This window comes from Nomascus leucogenys, chromosome X (genome assembly GCF_006542625.1).
Source record: "Nomascus leucogenys isolate Asia chromosome X, Asia_NLE_v1, whole genome shotgun sequence".
Taxonomy (NCBI): domain Eukaryota; kingdom Metazoa; phylum Chordata; class Mammalia; order Primates; family Hylobatidae; genus Nomascus; species Nomascus leucogenys.
The window spans coordinates 111,082,322-111,105,398 of NC_044406.1; the positions used below are offsets into that span (position 1 = coordinate 111,082,322).

The following is a 23,077-nucleotide window of genomic DNA, read 5'->3' on the forward strand; positions in this document are numbered from 1 at the left end:
AGGCTTTCTCCAGGACCTTGCTCCACCAGATACTACCTCTCTTTTCTATCACTTAATATTTTTTCTTCATTAGTTCATTTTCCCTTGACTATAAGTATTCATTCATTCATACTTCAAATATTTATTCATTGCCACTGTGGGAGGTGCAGGACTAGGTTAATGTACGTGCTTATGTTTCTTTTCCATCCAAAAAAACAAATTAATGAGACAACAAAAAAATTCCTTCCTAAAACCTGTGTTCTCTTTCAGCTATTGTCCCTCTCTCCTTGACCATCCCATCACTTCTCAGCCAAGCATCTTAAAAGCCTATACTTGATGTCTCCACTTCCTTTTTTTTGCATTTATTTATCAACCCACTGAAATCTTTCTTCTTTCTCTACTACTACACTAAAAATCTCTTTTTTCAAAGTCAACAATAAACTCCTAAATGCCAAAACTGGTAAATATTTTAGTCTTTACTTAATGAGACCTTTTCTCATATACGATACTGTTCCCTCTTTCTGGATTATTTGTTCTTTCTTGTCTTCTATAATACCACTTGTCTTGAATTTCCATTAGTCCATTTCTCAGCAATTTTCCTGGGCTCTTTTTCCTGTCAGTCGTTTAAATGTTTAGTATGCTACATGATTTTGTCAATTGCCCCTTCCTTTTATGTTTTCTACTCTGTACATGCTCTTCTGGTGTGATCACATCAGTCTCAAATATCAGTTATGTGTCAACAATATCCAGATCCATTTTCTAGCCCCAGTACTCCAAGTCTTGTATATCTAACTTCAAACTAGATAGTTCTACCTGGAGAAACTACAACCCTGTGAAGTCACGTTCAAAAGAGAATCGTTACTTTTTCCCCCTAAAACTCTGCCTTCTTGCTTCCCTACCTTCCTTTGTTGATTGCTAGCACCATCCTCCTCTTTAATGACCTACCAAAGATAGAAATTGTATTAGTTCATTTTCAAGCTGCTGATAAAGACATACCCAAGACTGGGTAATTTATAAGGAAAAAGAGACTTAGTGGACTCACAGTTCCACGTGGCTAGGGAGGCCTCACAATCATGGTGGAAGGCAAAAGGCATGTCTTACATGGCAGTAGGCAAAAGAGAATGAGAGCCAAGTGAAAGGGTTTTCCTCTTATAAAACCATCAGATCTCTTGAGACTTATTCACTACCATGAGAATAGTATGGGAGAAACTGCCCCCATGATTCAATTTTCTCTCACCGGGTCCCTCTCATGACATGTGGAAATTATGGGAGCTACAATTCAAGATGAGATTTGGGTGGGGACACAGCCAAACCAGGTTTTTTCAGAAATCTTTATTATTTTCTCTCTTTCATGCTTACAACCAGTTAGCCCCTAAGTCTTGCCAATTTAAATTTATCTCCTGTGTATGTCTCCCTTTTAGAAAATTTGGGTATTTAATGCCTAAGTTAAGCTCCTAATCATCTCTTTCTCTAGATTATTGCAATATTTTCCTAACTGATCACTTTCAACCTGTCTTTCACTCTTCTAATATATCCACCTCATTGCCCACAGAAACTATAAAAGTTTTGAAATCCTCCCCACTGGAGAGGAATGTGCTTAAAGCACACTGAAGTTCACCTTGAAGATTATGCTTTTTCCCCCTAGGGCTCACTATGAATAATTCCAAAATGTACCTTTGAATTTTTCACAAGTATTTTGATAACACTACAATTAACCAAGTAAAGTAGAAGTCTATTAACAGTAACAGGAAGTCACTGAATACTGGTCATAGCATTGGGCAGAGAGGTAAAAAACGGTGGAGAAAAAGAAATGGTAATATAATTTAGAGGAGAACTAAATTCTTACCTGACTTTTTGTTACAATTTGTCTATTTCTAGGGTTCAAGCACTTCTTCTGAACCATGTATATCATGCTCAATATTATATTAGCATATAACTTGGAAGTCATTTCTGTTCTTTTGTATCTCAACACAAGCAGATAAACACATATCACCAGTTTTATTATTTTTATTTCAAATAGATGTCTTGTCACTTTCTAAGGTCTGTTCTTCAAATGAGGAATTGTAAAGAAGAATCTCAGAAATGAGCATTTCAGTTTTAGGAGACTAAGGAGGATCAGACAGGCCAGTGCTGAAAAGGAAACCATCATACAGAGATCTTGTTGATTATCCTAGCAAATCTCTCTTTTCATTTTACTTTTCTTCTTTGGTTCGAAGATTCTCTCTAGAGGCAGAAGGGAGGGCTGTACATTTCAAATTATTTTTAGGTCTTTGATTAACTGTGCCACCAGACCCCAGGTGACTATTAATATACTAGTAAAGGCGGTTAAAAGAAGACCTGAGGTCATTCAGCGAGTGAAAGAAGCAAAATTGAAAGCATGAGTTTTGACCCAGTGATATGATCTTTCTAGTAGACCACATAGTAGTGGCAATGCAAAAGGGGGCAAATGGGAATAAGGGACACTATCTGCACAAAAGGTTAGAAGACAAACTACTCAGCATGGAATTCAGAATTAAAATGAAAGAACTTACCTAGTGAACTTTCAATTCAACCATATCTCAATAAAGCTCAATCCTATTATAACACAGCACACGATTATAAGGCTACAAATGTACTGCAGAGAAAATCCTGTGTCTTGAAAAATAAAAGCTCAGTAAAACAAAAGCCAAAATAAAAAAAGCTATCAGTTATGCTTCTCAACATGAGTTTTATAAAGCGGTGCTGCTATATTAAATTTTTGTCTGTGACCAAAAGAAAATTTCTTGAATAGCAAATGCTCCATAAATGCTTGTCCAATTGAATTATCTAATTGGCTAACGCCAACTTTTTAATATTTAAGGATCATTGGGGATTATACATTGATTAGCTTACAAGTACTTCTTATCCAGAGAAAACTGGAAGCTCATGCCATAGCTTACTAGGATTTTTGCAAGAGGAGACAAACATTCATAAGATTGCTGTTAATTATGTTTCCACTTCTCATGAATTGTTTACTTTTATTATTTACCTATGTCTTGAATGGTATTGAAGCAAGCCATGTAAGTCCCTTTGTCAACTGCCAGGAGTATAATTCTCTACAATTAATCAGTAAAAAGAGAATTAAGCATTACTTCTTTAGAATTAGGAAAAACCTGCTGCTGATAAATTGAATGCATTAAGAAATTAACATACCAGTAAATGATTGATCATTACAATTATCTGAATTTGCATTTCTAGAATTTCACTGAAAGAACTCAAAATCATTCTTTTAAGATATTTTTAGCTATGTTTCCCAACTGGATGAAGTATAAAAGAGATATGCTGCTTATTATTACAATGATAAGTTCAATAATCTTTTAAACATGTTCACAACTGGACATTAAATAAATTAATCCAATATATTTTAAAATAGGAACTCATACAAGGGTTTAGGGTTTACCAGCTAATTTTTTTTTTATTATCTACCCTGATATATAAAAGAACAATTCATCTGTATGTCATGAATCGCAAAGGCCTGTAAGTCACCCAACTACTAAGCATCCTGATTAAAAAGCTGGAGAAGAGCAGGCCATTTAAATAAAAATTATTTGGCAGATGCAAACATCTCTATACAGGCAGCTCATAAAAATCTTACTGAGGAGTAAATAAAATAGGGCAATATCATCCAAAATATACCATTCTCACTCAGAGCTGAAAGTAATAACTTGTTTGAGGACAAACTACAACAACACTAATAATAAGTATTGATAACAATAAGTAATATTGAAAGATAATTATGTGCCAGATATTATTTTAGTATTTTGTTGGTTTGCTTTACTTAAATATTTACCACCTGGTTAGTGTGTCCTAGGCAGTGTTCAAACACTGGGACTCAGCAAAGAACAAAACGCAAAATTCCTTGCTCTCACAGAACTTAATCTAGTATGAAAGACAGAAAACAAATGAATAAAATAAAAATATACGAATAAGTATAAATGTATAGTTATACATATTTGAACATATAGTAAATATATATGTAGAAATATAAATAAATATGTAAAGCATAAATGGAAATAAGCAAAATAGTACGTCAGATGGTGATAAATAGGGTGACCATAATGTCTCAGATATCTCAGATAGTACTGGTTTATACCTGCGGTCTTAGTGTAATTACTCCTAGCACACCCTTTCACTCTAAAAAATGTCCAGTTTAGACAATAAATCATATGGTCACCTAAATGATAAGTACTATGGAAAGAAAAAAGCAGGAAAACAAATGTGTTGGAGGAGGGTTGTAATTTTCAATAGCATAGTCAGGGAATGCCTCTCTGAGAAGGTCACAGCTGGGTAAGAACCTGCATCAGGCAAGAGACCGAGCCAGGTCCCTATCCAGGTAGATATCAAGGGAAAGAACATTTCAGGCAGAGGGAATAGTGATTGCCTGTATTTTTCAGAATCATAACAGAATGGTTGTAACAGAATGGTTGAGGAAGAGAGTAGCAGGAGATGGAGTCACACATGGAAAGGGAAGCCACATTATGTAGGTCTGTGTCCTCAGTGAGATGGGGAGCCATTGCAGGTTTTGAGCAGGGAAGTGATATGCTTTGGGCTTTAAGAGTATCACTCTGACTATTGTATTTTGAGTAAATTGTAGGGGTGTAAGAGCATAAAAGGAGAGAAATCAAAAGGCTATTGCAAAAATCAATATGAGAACTGATGGTGGCTTGGACCAGGGTAGTAGCAAAAGAGGTGATGATAATTAGTCAGATTTTGGATATATTTTGAAGACAGAGATGACAAGGTTTGATGGTAAAATGGATGAGGTCACAAATCATGTCAAGGTTTTTGATATAAATATGTGGACATAAGAGGTGCCAGAATCTGAGACAGAAAAAGTCGGAGGAGCAGATTTTGAAGGGAGGGTCAGGAGTTCTGTTTTGAATATTGTCTCAGCTTGGTTTTCCCAAAAAGCAGACGGTGAAAGAAGAGATTGTGTGTAGGAAGTAAATTTTGGAAAGTGATCCCCAAAATAAGAATGGAGGATCAGTAAAGGTGAAATAAAGAAGTGAGGCAAGTCAAAGGGTGAGTTTTTGAGCTGGTCACAGCTGAGAGCAGCTGAAGCTTGATCTTACAGGGCACCCTCTGAAGAGCTTGTAAAATGCCTGGGAGAATTGTCTGCTCAAATACAAAAGAGGGAGGCAGTCATGAATGATTCTTTCTCTTCTAGATCAAGGGTTGTCCCATGATGTGTTAACCCTCTCACACTTCCAGGCTTGCACATGCCTCAGAATGGCTGAGTGGGTTGCTACAGGCATTCCACATACAAGTAGCAGAAAAGGCAGGAATGAGAGCTATCTGATGCAGTTGAAAAAAACGTGTTGTTAGTGTATATCTGCATGCAGCTAGTAGATGCAGCAATAGCTGGAATAAAAAGGTGGGGTGAAAATGCGAGGTGAATCAGAGGTGTCCGATACAGATATGTTAAGTTTGAGACACTTATCAGACATGCAAGTGGAAATAAAAAATAACCAGCTGGATATATGAATCTGAATTTCAAGGGAGAGGTCAAAGCTGGTGATGTAAATGTTTTCTGTATATAAATGATATTAACCGTACGAAAGAGGATGATCTGACCAAGGGAATAAGTGTAGCAAAGGTAAGAGAAGAGGTCTGAAGGCTAGATTCTCAGGCTGTCTGATGTTTAATAGTTGGGATGATGAGAAGGATCCAATAAAGGAGATTTAGAAGAACGGTCAGTAGGATAAGAGGAGGCTCAGAATACGGTATCTCGAAAACCAGGTAAAGAAGAAACAGTGAGTGATCAGCGGTGTCAAATGCTACTGAAAGGTCAAGATGAAAACTAAGAATTGACCATTGGATTTAGCACCATGGAGACCTCGGCGATCTTGACAAGAGCTAAATATTTCAAGAAACTCTAAGAAAAATCATTAACCTAAATGTTGCATTTCCTGCAAATAGTGGTAGGGAATGAAATAAGAAAGACCATGATGCAAAAATCAAATGCTGAAAAATGTCTGTAAGTCTGAAGATTGACAAACCACCTTAATGAGGTAGAAGGAAGGAGAAAACAATAGTCAGATGGCATGAACTTTAAAAGAAGTGAAGCTGTAAAACTGAAAAAAAAAAAAAAAACTAAAAAGAAGTCATTCTGAGTAGACTTAGTTGTAAAATAATCCAGTGAACACCTTGGAGTAAATTGGTTATGATTGAGTAAATTATTTTTGGCTCAGTTAATTCAGCTAGTTAGTTCATAATGTTAGAAAGAGAGAGGTCAATAATTTGATCTTCACCCTCGACAGCTAATCTGGCAAAGGAAAGAACACTGTCCCTTGGCCGTGGCATACACTTTGGTCTTGCACAGCAATCTTGCAAATTATATTGGCCTAATGCTAATCATAGTGGATCCCTGACATTAAAGTGCAGAGGACTCAGGGTATACCATTCCCTATTAACTAGGAAAACCATGCAGATATTTCTAATTGTATGTAAAGAGCATCAGCTTTCATTATAGACCCATTTGAACACCAATGACTATATTTTATGAATGCCTTTCTACATATACATTACAGTATATTGATTAAGGGCATGATACTTAGTGTCCAGCAGACATATGTTCAAGTCTCAACTGGGCTGTTTACTAGATGTGTCATCTTAGGAAAGTTAACCTCCTTCTCCATGCCTCAATTTCATAAATTGTAAAATGGGGATTAGAAATGTGGCTAGATATTACAGGGTTATTTTAAAGGTTAAATGAGATCATGCTTAACACAGTGTCTGACACATAATTAAAGATTAGCTATTATTGTTCTTTAAAATGGGTAAGCATGAGGATTTACTTGCTGAAGTATAATGGTTTACAAGGTCCCACTCTGCTGTCGTTGCTAGTCTAGAAGCATTTTTCTGTAACAGCTTTCAACTTTATTTTAAACTTGGGAACTCACCAGAGACTGATTTTTGTTTTGTTTCAGCTGTTCAGAAGTCACCTATGAAGTTAAGCCTCTTGTGTGGATTAAGTCAATGGCAATATTGATTTATACTTTTCATGAGCTACCAATTCTAGTTATCCTAACCTTTCAAGGAAGAAAAAAAAATCCCTTGGAAGATTAGAAACTCTTTCATTCTCACTCTGAGTAGACTTAGTTGTAAAATAATCCAGTAAATGCTTAGTTAGGAAGGCCATCCGTATCATAAAGAGCAATATTTCCATTTATTCAAACTACAACATCAATAGAATCTGCCTCCCATAATCTAGCAATAAAGGACACTGTTTGGACTAATTTGTTCAAAATTTTAACAGTTCCTGAACTTCACAATAAAATGATCCACTAGTATGTACAGAATTTTTAATAAATATGGCTATGTAATGATAGTAACTGAAGTAATAGTTGTTGGTAATAATTGGATCATAAAACCTTTCAAATGAGTTTGTGGCATGAAGGCAATAGAGAAGGTGATGAAGAACGCTATGGGGAAAGACTCATCTGCTGTTGAAGGTTCACTAAAACTCCATTCATGGGGTCAATGCCATCAGGAAGTATTAGAGGGAGCACAAGATCTACTGCTGAGCTATTTTGCATAAAGTTTACATAACCTACAGCGTACAAAAGCCATGATGCTTTAACAAGTTGTAGTCAAGCAAGACTCTTCTAATCCAACTGATTAATGTGCAGAAGGAAGATAAATGTTAGGAATTTTATTTTAATCAATACTCTTTCAGGGTTTAAAAATTGTATTATCTGATGTTAATTGTGTCTTTTTGTTGTTGTTGTTGTTGTTGTTTTTGAGACAGAGTTTCACTCTGGGTGCCCAGGCTGGAGTGCAGTGGCACAATCTTGGCTCACTGCAACCTCCACCTCCTGGGTTCAAGAGATTCTCCTGCCCTCAGCCTCCTTAGTAGCTGGAATTACAGGTGTCCACCACCACGCCCAGCTAATTTTTTGTATTTTTAATAGAGATGGTGTTTCACCATATTGGCCAGGTTGGTCTTGAACTCCTGACCTCAGGTGATCCACTCACCTTGGCCTCCCGAAATGCTGGGATTACAGGCGTCATTTTTATCAGAGACATTCTCTAGAAGATTTGAACTGAAAACAATTCTCCAGTGTTTCATAGCAGCTTAATTGGAGGTATTACAACTGTAGTTACCACGATAGGACTACGAATTTTGTTAAACCTGTTTCCACTATTGCTCTATTTCTATACCATGAAGTTACAGAGCAAGGGCATGGGAAGTTAAGATCCTTAACAAAGTCAGACTGGCTGGTGTGGAGATAGGATTCTCCCTTACTCCTATGTATAAAGTTCCAATTCATTCTGTTATTTACAGTGACACAACTTACTAGATCCAAAGTATGAAGAGGAAATCTCTCTCTGAAAATGGCTGAAACTGGCAATCTGTGCGTTAAAAGCATCTGTGAAAGGATTTGACAATCAGGAATAATTCTTGTGTCCTGGCACTTTTCAGAATGATTTATGTATACAATTTCCATTGATCCTCTGCACCACAGCAAGGAAACATACTCACTTTACATAAGTGGAAACAAAACGTTGTAAAAGTTATTTCATTATAAGAAAAAAACTGTTGAGCACTTACTACATGGCAGGGTTTATAAAGGTAAATAAGGTATAGTTCCTGACCTCAATAAGTTTACAGTCTAGGTGGAGAAACAAACAAGCCAATTACAGTTCATGGTGATTAGTGCTACAGTAGTAATAAGTACAGACTGCTGTAGGAGTATACAGCAGGAGCATCCACCCAAGATTGCACGGCACCAAGGCAGGCTTTCCAGAGCAAGTAGTTTCTAGGTAGAGACTCTAATGGAGACTCACAGGCTGAGAAGTACCTAGCCAGGTAAAAAATTAGAGAACAATCCCATTACAAATTGATCCACTTTATTGTTCCTTCCCCCAGAGGGGAAGAATGGGTTTGGAACAGTGCTTCAGTCAGAGATGAATGCTGGTGCAAATGTACCCAGGAGTATAGCCAAATTTGGATCAACAGGAATAATTTTATCAGATCCAAAAATATAAAAGAAATGAGGGACCATGCCTTTAAGATTGGTAGTGGTATAGCTGAATGGCATGTACCATGAAGTAGGTTTAGTATTTTATTGAGGCTTGTTGGTTTTTAACATAGGGTAGAGGTGTCTTAGTGCTGTAGTAAAGAATTTGGTTTGTAGAGCATAGGATAATGAAGAGTAGGCTCCAAAGGCACCCTTGATAGAGAAACACTGGCCTCAGGGGAAAGCCATGCTTGAGGCACACTGAAAAGTGAGAGGAGCCATGTGAGAGGGTTGCAGGGGAAAGGGGGCCCAAGGCTTCATTTATTCAACTCATTTCATTAATTCATTCAGGAAATATTTCCTAAGCACTTATTCTGTGATGATACTGTGCTAGGCTATTAAGTAAAAGAGCAATTTGAACCCAAATTGCTATTAGTTCAGTATTCTTTCTATTATACCATCATGAATAATTAAGCAACAAATACATCAAAACAAAGACAATCAACTTTTTAATTCAATTTACTAAATGTTTGTTAAATACTTGACCTATTATGTGCAAAATATTGCACTGTATCAAAGTATCTACTTACTGGTTAATGGTTGTTGGTTATACTCCATGCTCTCTAAGAGGAAAGGACCAGTGGAATTTTAGTAAAATGTGCTTAGTACTAAATACTGTCAAACACTAGAAAATGGTAGAAATTTCCTGATGCCTTCAAAATCAGTGATCAACAAATATGTATTGAATACTTCTTTTGGAAATAGTGATTGCTGCGTTGAACTCTGGTGAGACTTAAGTTTATGTAGAATGAAAGTTTATGTAGAATTATAATAATGTAGGCAGTAAAAAATCAACACACTATCACAAAAGCTTGGTGATAGGTCTGAAATAGAATCAAATTTTATGTAATTTTTAGCTGGGTAGGCTTAGTGTGGTCCTGCCTGAAAGGTATGTTCTCTCAAGGTCCTTGACAGCCTTGTGATTCAGTTTTAAGAGCCATGAACTTTGGTTCTGAACCTGAGTAATAAAAACTGCATAATTGTTTTCCTTTTATAGTTCCCATGTTTTAAAAGCTTTATTTTAGTAAAAGCGCACGTGTTTTACCAAAAGAATGACTGTGAAAAGTCTGTTTAGTTTGTTAAAAAGGCAACTTTCTCAAGACACTCTTGTTGAATTCGGATGTCATGTAAGATTATAAATTCTACTGTGACAGACTTCACAGTATTCTTATGAAGTCACAATTCTAACAACATAGGCTTTAGACTTTATATTGAAATGTACATTTCAATCCCACAGTACATAAATACATGCAAATAAAAGTTTCAAATATACATTTTGAATCATCTTATTAGTACAGTGCAACCACAATTAATAAAAAAAAAATTAAAAGTAGCCTTGTTTAATTGGAATATCTACATTTCCATTCACCCCGCTAGTTGGCATTGATAAAAATGAGACAAATGTCAAAAATACAAAGCCACCTCCAAGCTTTTAGGTTCTCTTCATTTCTACATTGAGGCCATTCTTCAATGGCTTCTATATCTATAGTCTAGTGCAATGAAAGTGGAAGCAGCTGACCAGAATAAGATCCTTCTGTGTATACAAACAATGTTCTAAACCAATTCCACATCCAAACGCAATTCTACAAACCAAGGAGTGGTATAAAGAAGACACATGTATTTTAGAAAGCCTTTAGCCAATAAATTTTAGATTAACTCTTGTTAACTGCAAAGGGTTATGAACTTGGACTTCAGTTGTGTAATTATTTTATCTAAACTTGATTTTTATGTTATGACAAAACATCATTTACTAAAACTACCACATACTTTTCTATGAAAAGTTAAAATATATATATATATGTATATATAACAATCAATGTGACAAATAGGGAAAATTCTAATTTGAGTCTCTTTCCAACTTAATTTACCAAAAGAAAGTGCTGTTATACATTTAATAAATTAATTTCTTCAATAAATATTCACTGAATCATATTATGTGCCAAATACTGTTCCAAGCTCTAAAGTAAATTATAAAAACATGGTGGCAGAATGATGGTACAGCCAGCCCGCTTGTACTTTTAAGTTAAATTGATCAGGTATGTTCCCTGGTCCATTGGCCAGATTCTTTGGTACTGCCAGTCATATTGCAGATTCGAAAGAACACACTGACTAAACATCTTGGCTGTGTGTTATGGTTAGAATGCTTCAGAAATCAGGTTGACTGTCCTCTATCCAAGAGGTAGTCTGAAGGAAACCGCTGAGAAATATAAAGCTTGCCAACCACTAGCACTTGACAAGCATTACCTGGGGCTTAGAGTATGTGGGATGGGAAGCTGCAGGAGAAAAAGGAGCATAAGCATCCATGTTTGAATGTTAGTTGCTGCTCCATATAACATCTCTTCTGTTTTGCCTCTCCATTATCATATACTAGTACATCTTGCTTAAGAAAATGCAATCAATAGAAAAAAATTAGAGAACAACCCCATTACAAATTGATTCACTTCACTGTTCCTTACGTATGGTGTGTGTGTGTGTGTGTGTGTGTATCTGATTACTAAATATATGACATTAGTATGTATATGTATTCATATAAAACATACAATAAAATTCGGCGTTTCTTGTGACCATCTCATTTATCAAAACCACAGATTACTTTTATCCAGTTAGTGAAGGTAATTTTTGACCATATTTATTGAATAATTTGAGACACGTTAGCATTCAGCCTGGTTGTATGTCAATGTGATAATTTTTTAAGTGTTCTTGAAACTTTGGAGTTGAACCATTAATGAGAAGACTTAATTGGACTTTAGTAGTGAAGCCTTATAAATATCTCAGTTGAAGCTTGAGAAATCTTAACTCAAACCTTTAAATTTCATGAAAGGTTTGGGCGTGTCCTTATTAATTTTTTTTGCCTTTGAGCTTATTTCTAACTGCTTTCTTCCATGACATAAAAGACACAAAGGGTCATTTCCTCTAATAGTTAGACTCTGGTATAATAAAACTAAATACTTCATGTGTCACAAGAATGATTGGCACCAAAATAGCACTGCATATGGCTCAGTTTATACTGGTGGGACAGAAGAATCCTCATCTTTTGGTATAAAGGCTTCAAATGAGAATACTGTCAAGGTTTCAAGGGATTCAAAGTTTATCTTCAGTCATCTCTAGACCCTTTCAGAATGATAATGAGAAAAAAAGTGTTGAAAATAAATAGAACTTATTTGTATATGGAGCCAGTTCTGCATCACAGATGACCAAAAAAGCAGAATAACAGTTTTCTGACAGGATGATTTCCTGACAGGACATGTTGGCATACCTCATGGTTATGCCTTTGCAGATATTTAAAACTGCTTTTGACTGTTAATATGAAATATTGCTACATTTCAAAATGCTATTTCTGAATCTTCCTCAAATCCTTGTAATAGAAGAGAAGGAGCATGTAATTTGGATATAGTCCAATCAATCCTATGAACTGAAACCCTCCGAGGTTCCCTGTCATCTGTTGAATCAAATCCATGTCTTTTCACTTCACTGTTTAGGTTTAGCAACTGATTCCTTCTATATTTCACTAACTTTCCTTTTACATCATTCTTGAACAGTCCCGCTACTTCAGCCATGTTATCTATTGTGTTAGCCATGATATCTATTCAGATTATCTTACTGACCCGTGTCTCTGCCTCTTTGTGTTAATTATATAATAAATGGGTCCTAAAGTGTTAAAAGGAAAAAAAGACAAAGCTCTTTTTCCCAGTCTTCACAGTCCCACGAATATGTATCCCCTTTGATCCTGCCCAGTAGCTGACGCAATTTAAAAGGGGGAACAAAATTATGTACCCCAAAAAAAACAGTTGCTTTTTTTCCCAGGGGACAGTCATCTATGTGACACTTAGCCAGGGAGTCAGTCTTTTCCTTCTGATATTATGTAGATCCTCAAAAGAAATACACAATTCCATTTGGTAAAGAGTTATTTAAGAAGAAAACACTAGAATCAATTCTCATACTATGGTACAGTTTTTAATCTAGATTTAGGAAGAAGTATTAAAGGGTTGAACATAGAATTGAGCAAAGTGGGCTCAGAGATAGACCATAGAAATAGAATGAATGTGCAGAGGCAAGAACTATTTTCAGACTGAGATCAAAAAGTCATGTAGCCTCAGAAGCAGCAAGACAAAAGAATTTTGAAACTGACCTAGCTATTCCTAGCTAAAGAATGTCTACAAAGAGACGTGATGGTCAAAGGTAAAATTACATTTGTGTAATATGTATGTAGTTAGCTGTAATTGTATATTGTTTCATAAAGTAAATTTAAGAATATATATAGCAAATTATTTAAATCAAATTTAGCCCTACTAGGTGACTCCTACCATTTGGTAATAAATTGGTATCTAGGAAGTGATGGACTGTCACTGACTGTGGTTACCTATACTCCTAGCTAACTGATGAAGGAGAAAGAGGGAGTTTTACAGAAATGATGACCTTCAAAAAGATGCTTGAAGGTGCAACATCTACACTGCACCACTATAAACCTCCCTCCTTCATGTATCCACTTTTCTGGCTTCTTTCCCTTCTCCAATACTGGGTTCCAGACTTACCTGTACAATATATACAACTCATACTCATCAGCAAAATTTGTAAAATCATTTATATGAAGGGATGTGTTGTATAAATGTTTATATAAGGAAATATTACCTCTCTTGTTAGAAGCAAAACCCAGACCATCTGTGGTTTTGGCACTAAGTGGAAAACTTCCTAGTTGATGGTGACAGTAGTAAATCAAGATGACATAATGGCAAGGGAGGGTGAAATGCAGGGGCAGAGTTTACTGCTTGGTTGCCTCCCACCACCATGATAATTATCTTTACATCATAGGGTTGCAATAAGGACTAAATAAAAAATATATGTAAGCTCAGTCAGCAGAGTACTTGGCACATAGTGGTCAACAGTATTTATTGTCATTAATGTTCCCACATCTCCATCTACAGTTCCACCTCACCTGAGCTCTAGATAGGCATGTGCAATTCTGTTTCGGCCTCGTCAAAAACTTATCTCACTACTCATCTGAAGCCTTTGTCTTGATTCATACTTTCAGCACATAACCTTGTCTCTTATTTTTCTTGGGTGAGACCATCAAGTCATAAACTACTTTAACTTCTCGCCACTATATTTTGTAATTTACTTCCTGTCTTAGAGGATGCAGTGAACATTCCCCTTTCAAAGTTTTTCCTTCCAACTGAGATCCAGAAACATTCTCCAATTGAGCCTTATGGCAATAAACACATCTACATTCACTTACACTCACCCTTCAAATCCTCGTGAGTTGGCATCTTTCTCTAATATTACTGAAACTGCTTATTTTAAGGCAGTGGATCCCTATCTTGGATGCACATTGGCATCCCCCAAGGATATTTTTTTTAAATGCCTGAGTCCCGCCCACTGGAAATTCTGATTTAATTGGTCTGGGGAACAGTCCTGGAATTGAGGTTTGTAAAACTCTCCGGATGATTTTAATGTCCAGTCAAAGTGGACAATCTCTAGTCTAAAGTCAGCAATGACCTTCTAAACTGGCTGTGTTACTGTTTTTATTTGACAATATTAGTCACATCTTCCTGCTGAAAAGTCTCCTCCTTTGGCTTATGTGATACTCATTCCTTTTTGTTCTTCGATGACATATCAAGACCACTTCATTGCTTCTGCCCACTGTTTTAAATTCAGTGCTTCTCAGGGTATGATAATTGGCTCTCATTATTTCTGATTGTATGTATTTTCACTGGTCATCTCTTCTACTCCCGTAGTTTCATAGAATAGAACCACCTATCTCTATTTCTGAGGAAAATGACATTGGGATTTTGATAGGGATTACATTGAATCTATTGATCACTTTGGGTAATATGGACATTTTAGCAATATTACATGTCTCCAAATACATGCATAAATGCATACAACACACGCGCGCGCGCACACACACACACTGACACCATTTCTTTAAAATTGATCTAAATTTACAGCTGTCTATCTGTCCATAGTAGTTATGACAGTGGGCTCTAATTTCAGACTGCCTGGGTTCCGATGCTAGTTCTATCACTTACTACCTCTGTAATATTGGGCAAGTTACTTAGCATCTCTGTGCTTATTTTATTCATTGTAAAATGTGAATAATAATGATCCCAACCTTATAGCATTGCTGGGAAGATTAAATAACATAATCCATTTAAAGTGCCTTACTTCTGGTCTGTGGTTGAATAAATGCTAGATATTTCTCTCATAATCAATGTCGCCATGCCCTAGGCAGAATACACGGCATGGTTCTAGCTTCTAGACCCCTATGGTACTTTACATATACCACTATTATCACACCAATCATATTGCATCACTATTGCTGATTGACATGTACCTTCCCAACTGTACTATGAATTTATTGAGGGCAAAGATTGCTTCTTACTCACCTATAATCTTTATAGTTTAACAAAGAACTTTGCACAGATAAGCAAACCAAAGTTTAGAAATAGGTTTTGTCCTTTTTCAACTCTAACTGATTGACAATGCTTGTGTGAAATGCCGTTTTGAAAGGGATGTGAGGCTGAAGCTGGTCTCAACAGGGGAAAGAGCATCATGATTAATTAGGGATGTCTTCCATGGGACAAATAGAGGGAGCAGTGGCACACGTGTCATGGACATTCCATTCCAGTTTTAGATGCTGTGTAAGTAAATACTTATTGAATGAATTTTCATGAACAAATGTTACTAGTTGAAAGACATGAGCCAATTGGAGTTATTGTTAAATAACTTGGCTAATTTCTCTTGTAGTCTAAGTTCTTTCAGAGCAGTCATTATAGATTTTGTGCTAGAAACTTGTGACAACTAGAAGCATAGCATGCTCACAGCAGAAAATTCATTAAATGTGATCAAATTCTGCTGAAATTTTCATTTCATAGGTTTTGCCACATTAATATTAACACCTGCCATCTGTGATCTTTGCCATGTAAATACAGATCCTGAGATTAAGAGTTCTTTCAAGGATTTTGAAGGAACTGATATCTAAACTGTCTACATATAAGCAAACAATCATTTAAACTACTGCTAAATGTTTGATATAAGAATAGAGAGACGCACTTCTCAAATTTTGAAGGCAAAGACTGCACAGGTGGCAGTGCTGCTTAAGCATTTTTTCCTGTGGGATGAAGTGGCTTATCATACTGGGGCAAAAAGAGAGAAAATCATAGTCACTAGGGTACATTTATTTCAAGATTAACTTCATTTACCTAGAACAGTACCTGGTACTTAGTTTACATTAAATGAATGCTGATGCATAAGTGTATAAATGAACAAATGGACGGATGGATAGATGGATGGATGGATGGATGGATGGATGGATGGATGGATGGATGGATGGATGAATGGATGACAGATAAACTTTGCTTCCATGTAATCTTGGCAAATAAAAATTGGCAGTTTGGGCTGGGCATGGTGGCTCACACCTGTAATGCCAGCACTTTGGGAGGCTGAGTCGGGCAGATCACTTGAGGTCAGGAGTTCGAGACCAGCCTAGCCAACATGCTGAAACTTCGTCCCTATTAAAAACACAAAAATTAGCAAGGTGTGGTGGCACACGCCTGTAATCTCAGCTACTCGGGAGACTGAGGCAGGAGAATCACTTGAACCTGGGAGGCGGAGTTTGCAGTGAGCCAAGATCATGCCAATGCACTCCAGCCTGGGTGACAAAACTCCAACTCAAAAAAAAAAAAAAGAAAAATTGGCAGTTTAAATTTTTTTCCACCAGATGGCAATAATGTGAGATATAGGTTTAGGTTGTAATCTTAAAGAGAAAAACAACCAACCAACCAAACAAAAAAAAAAACGCTATTCGGAGAAAAAGAAGCATCAAAAGAACAGATTTAGATGACAGAAATGAAATGTTTGTGTCATCTGTAATACCTTAGGAGTCTATGATCTTGTGAGACTTGTATCAGGTCCTCAACATACCTCCTTTTTATGCATGGATGACTTCTCATTCATAATTACTTTGCAGTAAAATGGGGATATTCAAAAACTAATCTTATCTATACAAAATTATTGGCCAATTCGCGTAACTAAAATTATTACCCTTGGTATATATATATCCATGCATTTATATTTTCATTTTTAATACTAATTTCTTAGTTAATTGATGCCTCCCTTGGATGTGAGGCTGCTTGGGAAAAATAGCTAGCCTGTGCCTCTAGGAAAGCTTCCCCTGCTATTCAACCTGCCAAAAGTCATATGAAATAAGACTGCCTAGGGCTCACTCATCCTGTTAGCAAAGAATTGTGAATAATATTATATTAGTGTCCATCCCTTAATTCAAAAGCTTTTGGAAAATAAGGAATTCAGTTTTAGAGTCCAGCATTCCACATATACATGGGGTAGGGCACTGCTGTTTTGGAAAATAAAGATAATATGAACATATCTTCCGCTGGTATAAAGTATTTTCTCTTATTAATACTTCTCAAAACAAGTCTTCAATTGGATAAAACATTAACTTCCCTAAAAAGTGGAAATAAGCAGACTCAGGAATATTTCATGATAAATTATATAGCATATCATCTGCCCTTTTCTAATGATAATCAGAATGAAAAGACGTTTAACCTCCTTATAAACACTTGGTCACTGGAGGCTGGCAAGGTTGTTGAAGAAAATGAAGGGAAACTAACATTTTTTGAATTCCTAAAGATCATCACTCTCATGATGGCATTCAATACTTACCACAACCTCCTGACATAGGTATGGAAGACAGTGTGGTATAGTGAAGAATGGGGGCTTTAGAGCCACAGACTTGATTTCTGATCCTAACTCTTACCTCCCCTTTAGCTGTGCAACCTCTGGCAAGTTATGCCTCTTCCAAGCCTCAGTTATCTCATCTGTAAACTGGGGATAACAGTGCATACCTCATCAGGTGTTTATGAGGAGCAAATGTAAAGCACCTTGCAGAGTGCTAGAATAGAATAGGTACAATTCCAAATTTATCATTATTATTTCGATGATGGTGATGATGATGAAGTCAATTTTGCAGAAGAAAAAACAGATTCAGAACTGAAGTATCTTGCTTAAGTTTACATAGCTAGTAAACTTAAAAGGCATCTAGCACCGTACCTGGCACCATAGCAGGTGCCCAATCAACATTTTGTTTGCATTCATCCTTCCTGATCTAAAACTCAATGATTTTTTGAGATCTTATTCCTTTAAAATAATGGGTTAGGCTCAACTTCACCTTGGTTGATGCAAGATTCAACTACTGACATACACTTGCAAAAATTAAAAACATTTTTTCTGACTCACAGTGAGCAATACATGGACTAAGACAATAAAGAAGATTCCAGATTTTACAAAAAAAAGATGATAATTAGGCCCACTATTTTGCCTAACATAGGACAAGTCATTTCTCCTTCAAAGGGGTACATATTTTCCCTCCTAGGTGTCTCTACTGATTGGCAGTCAGTGGCAGATGAGATACTGTTTCCAGACTTTTAGTTCCCGGGTCTGTATACTTTATTTTATATAAGTCAGTGCACTGAAGGATGGTGCTGGCTAAAAATATAAATTGGTTCAAAATGTGTTTATGTCAGTTCATGGATGATAGATTCAGGTTTTTGTCCTTGGCCTTTTTCTAGTCTCAACCTTCTACACACTCTCCCTGGGTAATCTCATCCATCCCCTGGCATCTCTATTCTGAGACACTGATGAGCTCAAATCTACTTGTAACGACAGCCCAGATCTGTTCTGAATCCTAGACACACATTTCCAATCGCTGATGGGAAAAGCTACCTGGATGTCATACTAGCATCTTAAACTTAACATGTCTAAGAAGAAACTCATCTTCCCTTCCAAACCTGCTCCTCCTGCTGTGTTCCTTCTCTTGGTAAATTAATCACTATTCTCTCAGTTTCCCAAACTTAAAACTTTAAAGTCATCCTTGACTCTGTTATTTCTTTCAACCTCAACCACTAATCAATTATGAGGTTCTATCAGTTCGAACACACTTATGTCTCTTGAGTGTGTCTCTTCATCTCCACAGACATTGTTTGGACCTCTAACGCGATTCTCAGCTCTGGCCTAATTCAATGGCCTCACAGAATTTTCTCCCTGCATCTCATTATTTCCAATTGCAATCAATCTTCTACACTGCTGCCTACTCTTCTACAATTCCCCTGTATACACTTCTTATCCTAAAAATTACAATTGATCATGAAATTCTCCACTAATTGAAAGCTTTCTTTTTTGATGCTTAAAGGAAATTTTTAAAAAACTCCTAAACTGGGCATGCGAGGCTTCACAAGCTGGCTCCAACATTCCTTGCTCTAGCCATATTGAATGTTTCACCATTACAGGCCTTCTTCAGAGCTGTATACTTTGCACTTGCTTATCTGCTCTCTAGGGATGTCCTTCTGGTAAACTTTTATTCAAATTTCAACTTAGATCAAATATCACCTTTCTATGTACCCTGATTCCTCTAAAGAAGTTAATTGCTTCATTCTGTGTACTTCCACAGCACCTTTTTTATCTGTAAAAGCACTTCATACATTTAATTGCAATAATGTGTTTTAGGTGTCTATTTTCTCCACTGCACTATAAGTTTCCCGCAAGCAGTCATCTCCATCCTCAGCATTGGCTTCAAGGTCTGACACACATTAATTTGTAAATAAAAGCTTATTGAATAAAAATAATCCATTGAAAGGAAGTTAGAATGACATCATAGAGACAAACTTCCCTCACCCCAAATTCCTTTTGATAAAACTGCACAGACAAAATCTGAGGCTGGCCAGCTCTTTATACTGACTCAGCATAAAATTGCTTATGTTTTTAGAACTGTCACCAGAATGCATTCTTATTTCTATTCACAACATATTAGGTCAACCACTCTACACCCTAAACCCACAACCCATAAATCACAATTGTAAATTCATCGTCTGTAAAGATAAACTTACAGGTAAGTATTTTAATGAGAACTAGGCATTTCCTGAAGCCAAAAACATTTCCATAGGAAATAATTTCCCAATTGTCAGGCAGAAGAAGAAAATTATTTTACAACAAACTTACATGATATTAACTGAAAAAAAATAGGAAATATTAAAATGAATTCCTTGAGAAGAAAGATATAAAACTTTTACCAATTATGTTAAGGGATGAAAATGAGTAATATAGTTAACATCACAAATATTTAATGTATATTTAAGAGTTAGAATGAATATCTTAAATTTTGGCTCAATTTAAGGTTGTTTTTAAAATGTAAGATTCCAGTACTAGAGTACTGTAATTTTCATTTGTAATAACTGCATTTCACATGGCAATATTTAAAGAGTAGTTTTCAATGCATGATAAGCACTTATATTTCAGTTGATAGCAACTAATTCCTTAAATGAAACAATTATAAAGCATATATTATATGCGAAATTTTATGGAAAATAAAGATCTGTCATGATCCCCATCTTTATTGAGTATACAGTCTAGGAGAATATATATAACCATAAGAAGAGGTTAAAAAGAGGCCGGGCATGGTGGCTTATGCCTGTAATCCAAGCACTTTGGGAGGCTGAGGTGGGCAGATCACATGAGGCCAGGAGTTCGAGACCAGCCTGGCCAATATGGTGAAACCTCATCTCTACTAAAAATACAAAAACATTAGCCAGGCATGGTGGCGCGTACCTGAAATCCCAGCTACTTGGGAGGCTAAGGCATGAGAATCACTTGAGCCTAGGAGGCAGAGGTTGCAGTGAGCCAAGATCATGCCACTGCATTCCAGCCTGGGCAACAGAGTAAGACTCTGTCAAAAAAAAAAAAAAAAAAAAAAAGTAAAAAGAATGTATTTTCAAAGTTCACCGAGGAAGATCACCTACACAGTGAAACAGTGATGATGTTGGGGCTGATGGTGAGGCAAGGATTCAGTGGGAAAGGATGCTTGTAAGCTAGGCATTGAAAGATGGTTGAATATGCATAAAGAGAGATAGCAGTGAATTGTATCCCAAGAAAGATGTAACAGCACAGCAAAGGGATTGAAAACGGATGAGGTGAGATCCCGGTAGACCAGTTAAGAAACAAAAAGCAATCTAAGTGAGATATAATGAGAGTAATGATCATGAAAATGGAGAGGAGAAAATGGATTTGAGAGATGTAGAGATTAACTCTGCTGGATGAGGAAACTGATTAGATACAGTAAGTATGTGTGCTTGGGAGAATGGGAGCATCATTAACAGATGTAGGTGATACAAGGAAGATGAGTGGGATTAGGAGTGTTAAGATGATTGCTTCCACTTTAGATAGATTGGTTTAGAGGTGTCAGTGTATTATTCATTTGGAAATGCCGGGGAGGTTAACTGAAAATTTAGGGCCAGAGTTTAGGAAGGAGGTTAGGTCTAAAGATAAATATTTGAAGGTCACTCAAATAGATGTGATCATTGAAGCCATCTGAGCAAAAATATTTCGGGGTTCAAGCAGTAATCTTCAATCTTGAGCAGGAATCAGAATCCCCTGGGGGTTTGTTAAACCACAAATGGGTCCCAACCCCAGGGTTTCTGACTCAATACGTCTAGAGTGGGGCTGGAGAATTTACATTCTAAAAAAATTCTCAGGTTTTGCTGTTGTTGCTAGTCAAGTCCATACTTGGAGGACATAGAAAATTAAGTCTATTACTTTTTATCTCAGCATTAACTTATTCATAGAAAAGATAACTTGTGCCGTCTGGGCGCGGTGGCTCATGCCTATAATCCCAGCATTTTTGGAGGCTGAGGTGGGTGGATCATGAGGTCAGGAGTTTGAGACCAGCCTAACCAACATGGTGAAACCGCATCTCTCTACTACTAAAAATACAAAAGGTAGCTGAGTGTGGTGAGGTGCACCTGTAATCCCAGCTACTCAGGTGGCTGAGGCAGGAGAATCGCTTGAACCCAGGAGGTGGAGGTTGCAGTAAGCTGAGATTGCGTCATTGCACTCCAGACTGGGCAACAGAGTGAGACTCTGTCTCAAAACAAGACAAAACAAAACAAAACAAAAAAACAAAAACCTTGTGCCAATGTCAGTATCTTCTACGTCATTAAAATAGTGTCTAACACAGTTTATCTATCAGTTGGAACAGGAAATCGTATTTCTACTGGTTTTTTGTTAGAAACTGTCTTGTCAATCCATAACTGAGAACCTAAGGCTGCCCAAAGAATATGCTCCAAAATATGGCTATTGTAGGAAGGGTTCTAAAAAATTTTTACTTTCCTTTCAGACTCGGCTGCACAATGTTTCTACATTCTGGTGACAGACTTTCTGGAACCCTGTTTGGTGGTCTCCACTAACGTGCTAGCTTTGTCAGCAGCCAAATATTTATTTGAGACTTTTGTCCCATATAAGCAATGGCTTGAAAAGCACTTAGCTGTTTACTTTTCATCTTACTATAAATTATTTATCCTTTAGTCTATAAATGGCTATTTGTAGGATTAGACAAATTTCGAATGCTCTGATAAGAGGACTGCAGCATCTAAATTCATGCATAATCCGTAAAAAGCACATGTAACCTACAACCTCAGCTGCGTTGGCATATGCAATAGATTCTCTGAGATATATAAGCAGTGCGAATTATTAACCAGTTAACATTAGCAAATTTATTTTTGAAACAAGGTTTATGCACACAAGCATTCTCTAATGAGAAATAATATTCGTTATAAAGATCCAATAAAAACATACCTTGAGTAGATTTTTCTACTTCTTTCCTCTTTCTACTCTGGCTATTGTAATTCATCCTCAGCTCCTGGTTATACTCGTGCAAGGTCTCCCTGGAGTTGTATGACTGTCTTGGTTTTCTTCCATCTTCACTCTCATCAGAAGAACTGGTGTAAGCTAGATCCATTTCATGCTTGACTTTTGATAGAGGCTGGTAGGGTTTGCAGTCAGTTTGCTCCATCTCTGATTAAGCAAGTTCAGTTTCATGAAAAAAGGATGAGGAAGTCCTTTAATGCAAGCAGTCCTGGAAGAGAAAGGGAAAAACACAAGCCTTCTTAGATTTATCTTTTTGTGAGGAAATGCATCTGGCAGATTCACAATTGGTCCTGATAATACTATCAAAGGAGAGAAGTAAAAGACAAACTAGATGACATGAAGCTAGC

General features: G+C 36.6%; 1 protein-coding gene across 4 annotated transcripts in view; it reads right to left on the reverse strand.

Moving 5' to 3' along the window:
* The window catches only part of TENM1 (teneurin transmembrane protein 1), an 832,777-nt gene that overhangs the window by 562,521 nt on the left and 247,179 nt on the right, over window positions 1-23,077 (reverse strand). For all 4 annotated transcript variants that reach the window (XM_030807128.1, XM_030807125.1, XM_030807127.1 and 1 more), the window contains one exon: window positions 22,659-22,938. In XM_030807128.1, the coding sequence (XP_030662988.1) occupies window positions 22,659-22,875 (217 nt within the window). In that variant the 5' untranslated portion in view covers window positions 22,876-22,938. The remainder of the gene's footprint in view (window positions 1-22,658; window positions 22,939-23,077) is intronic.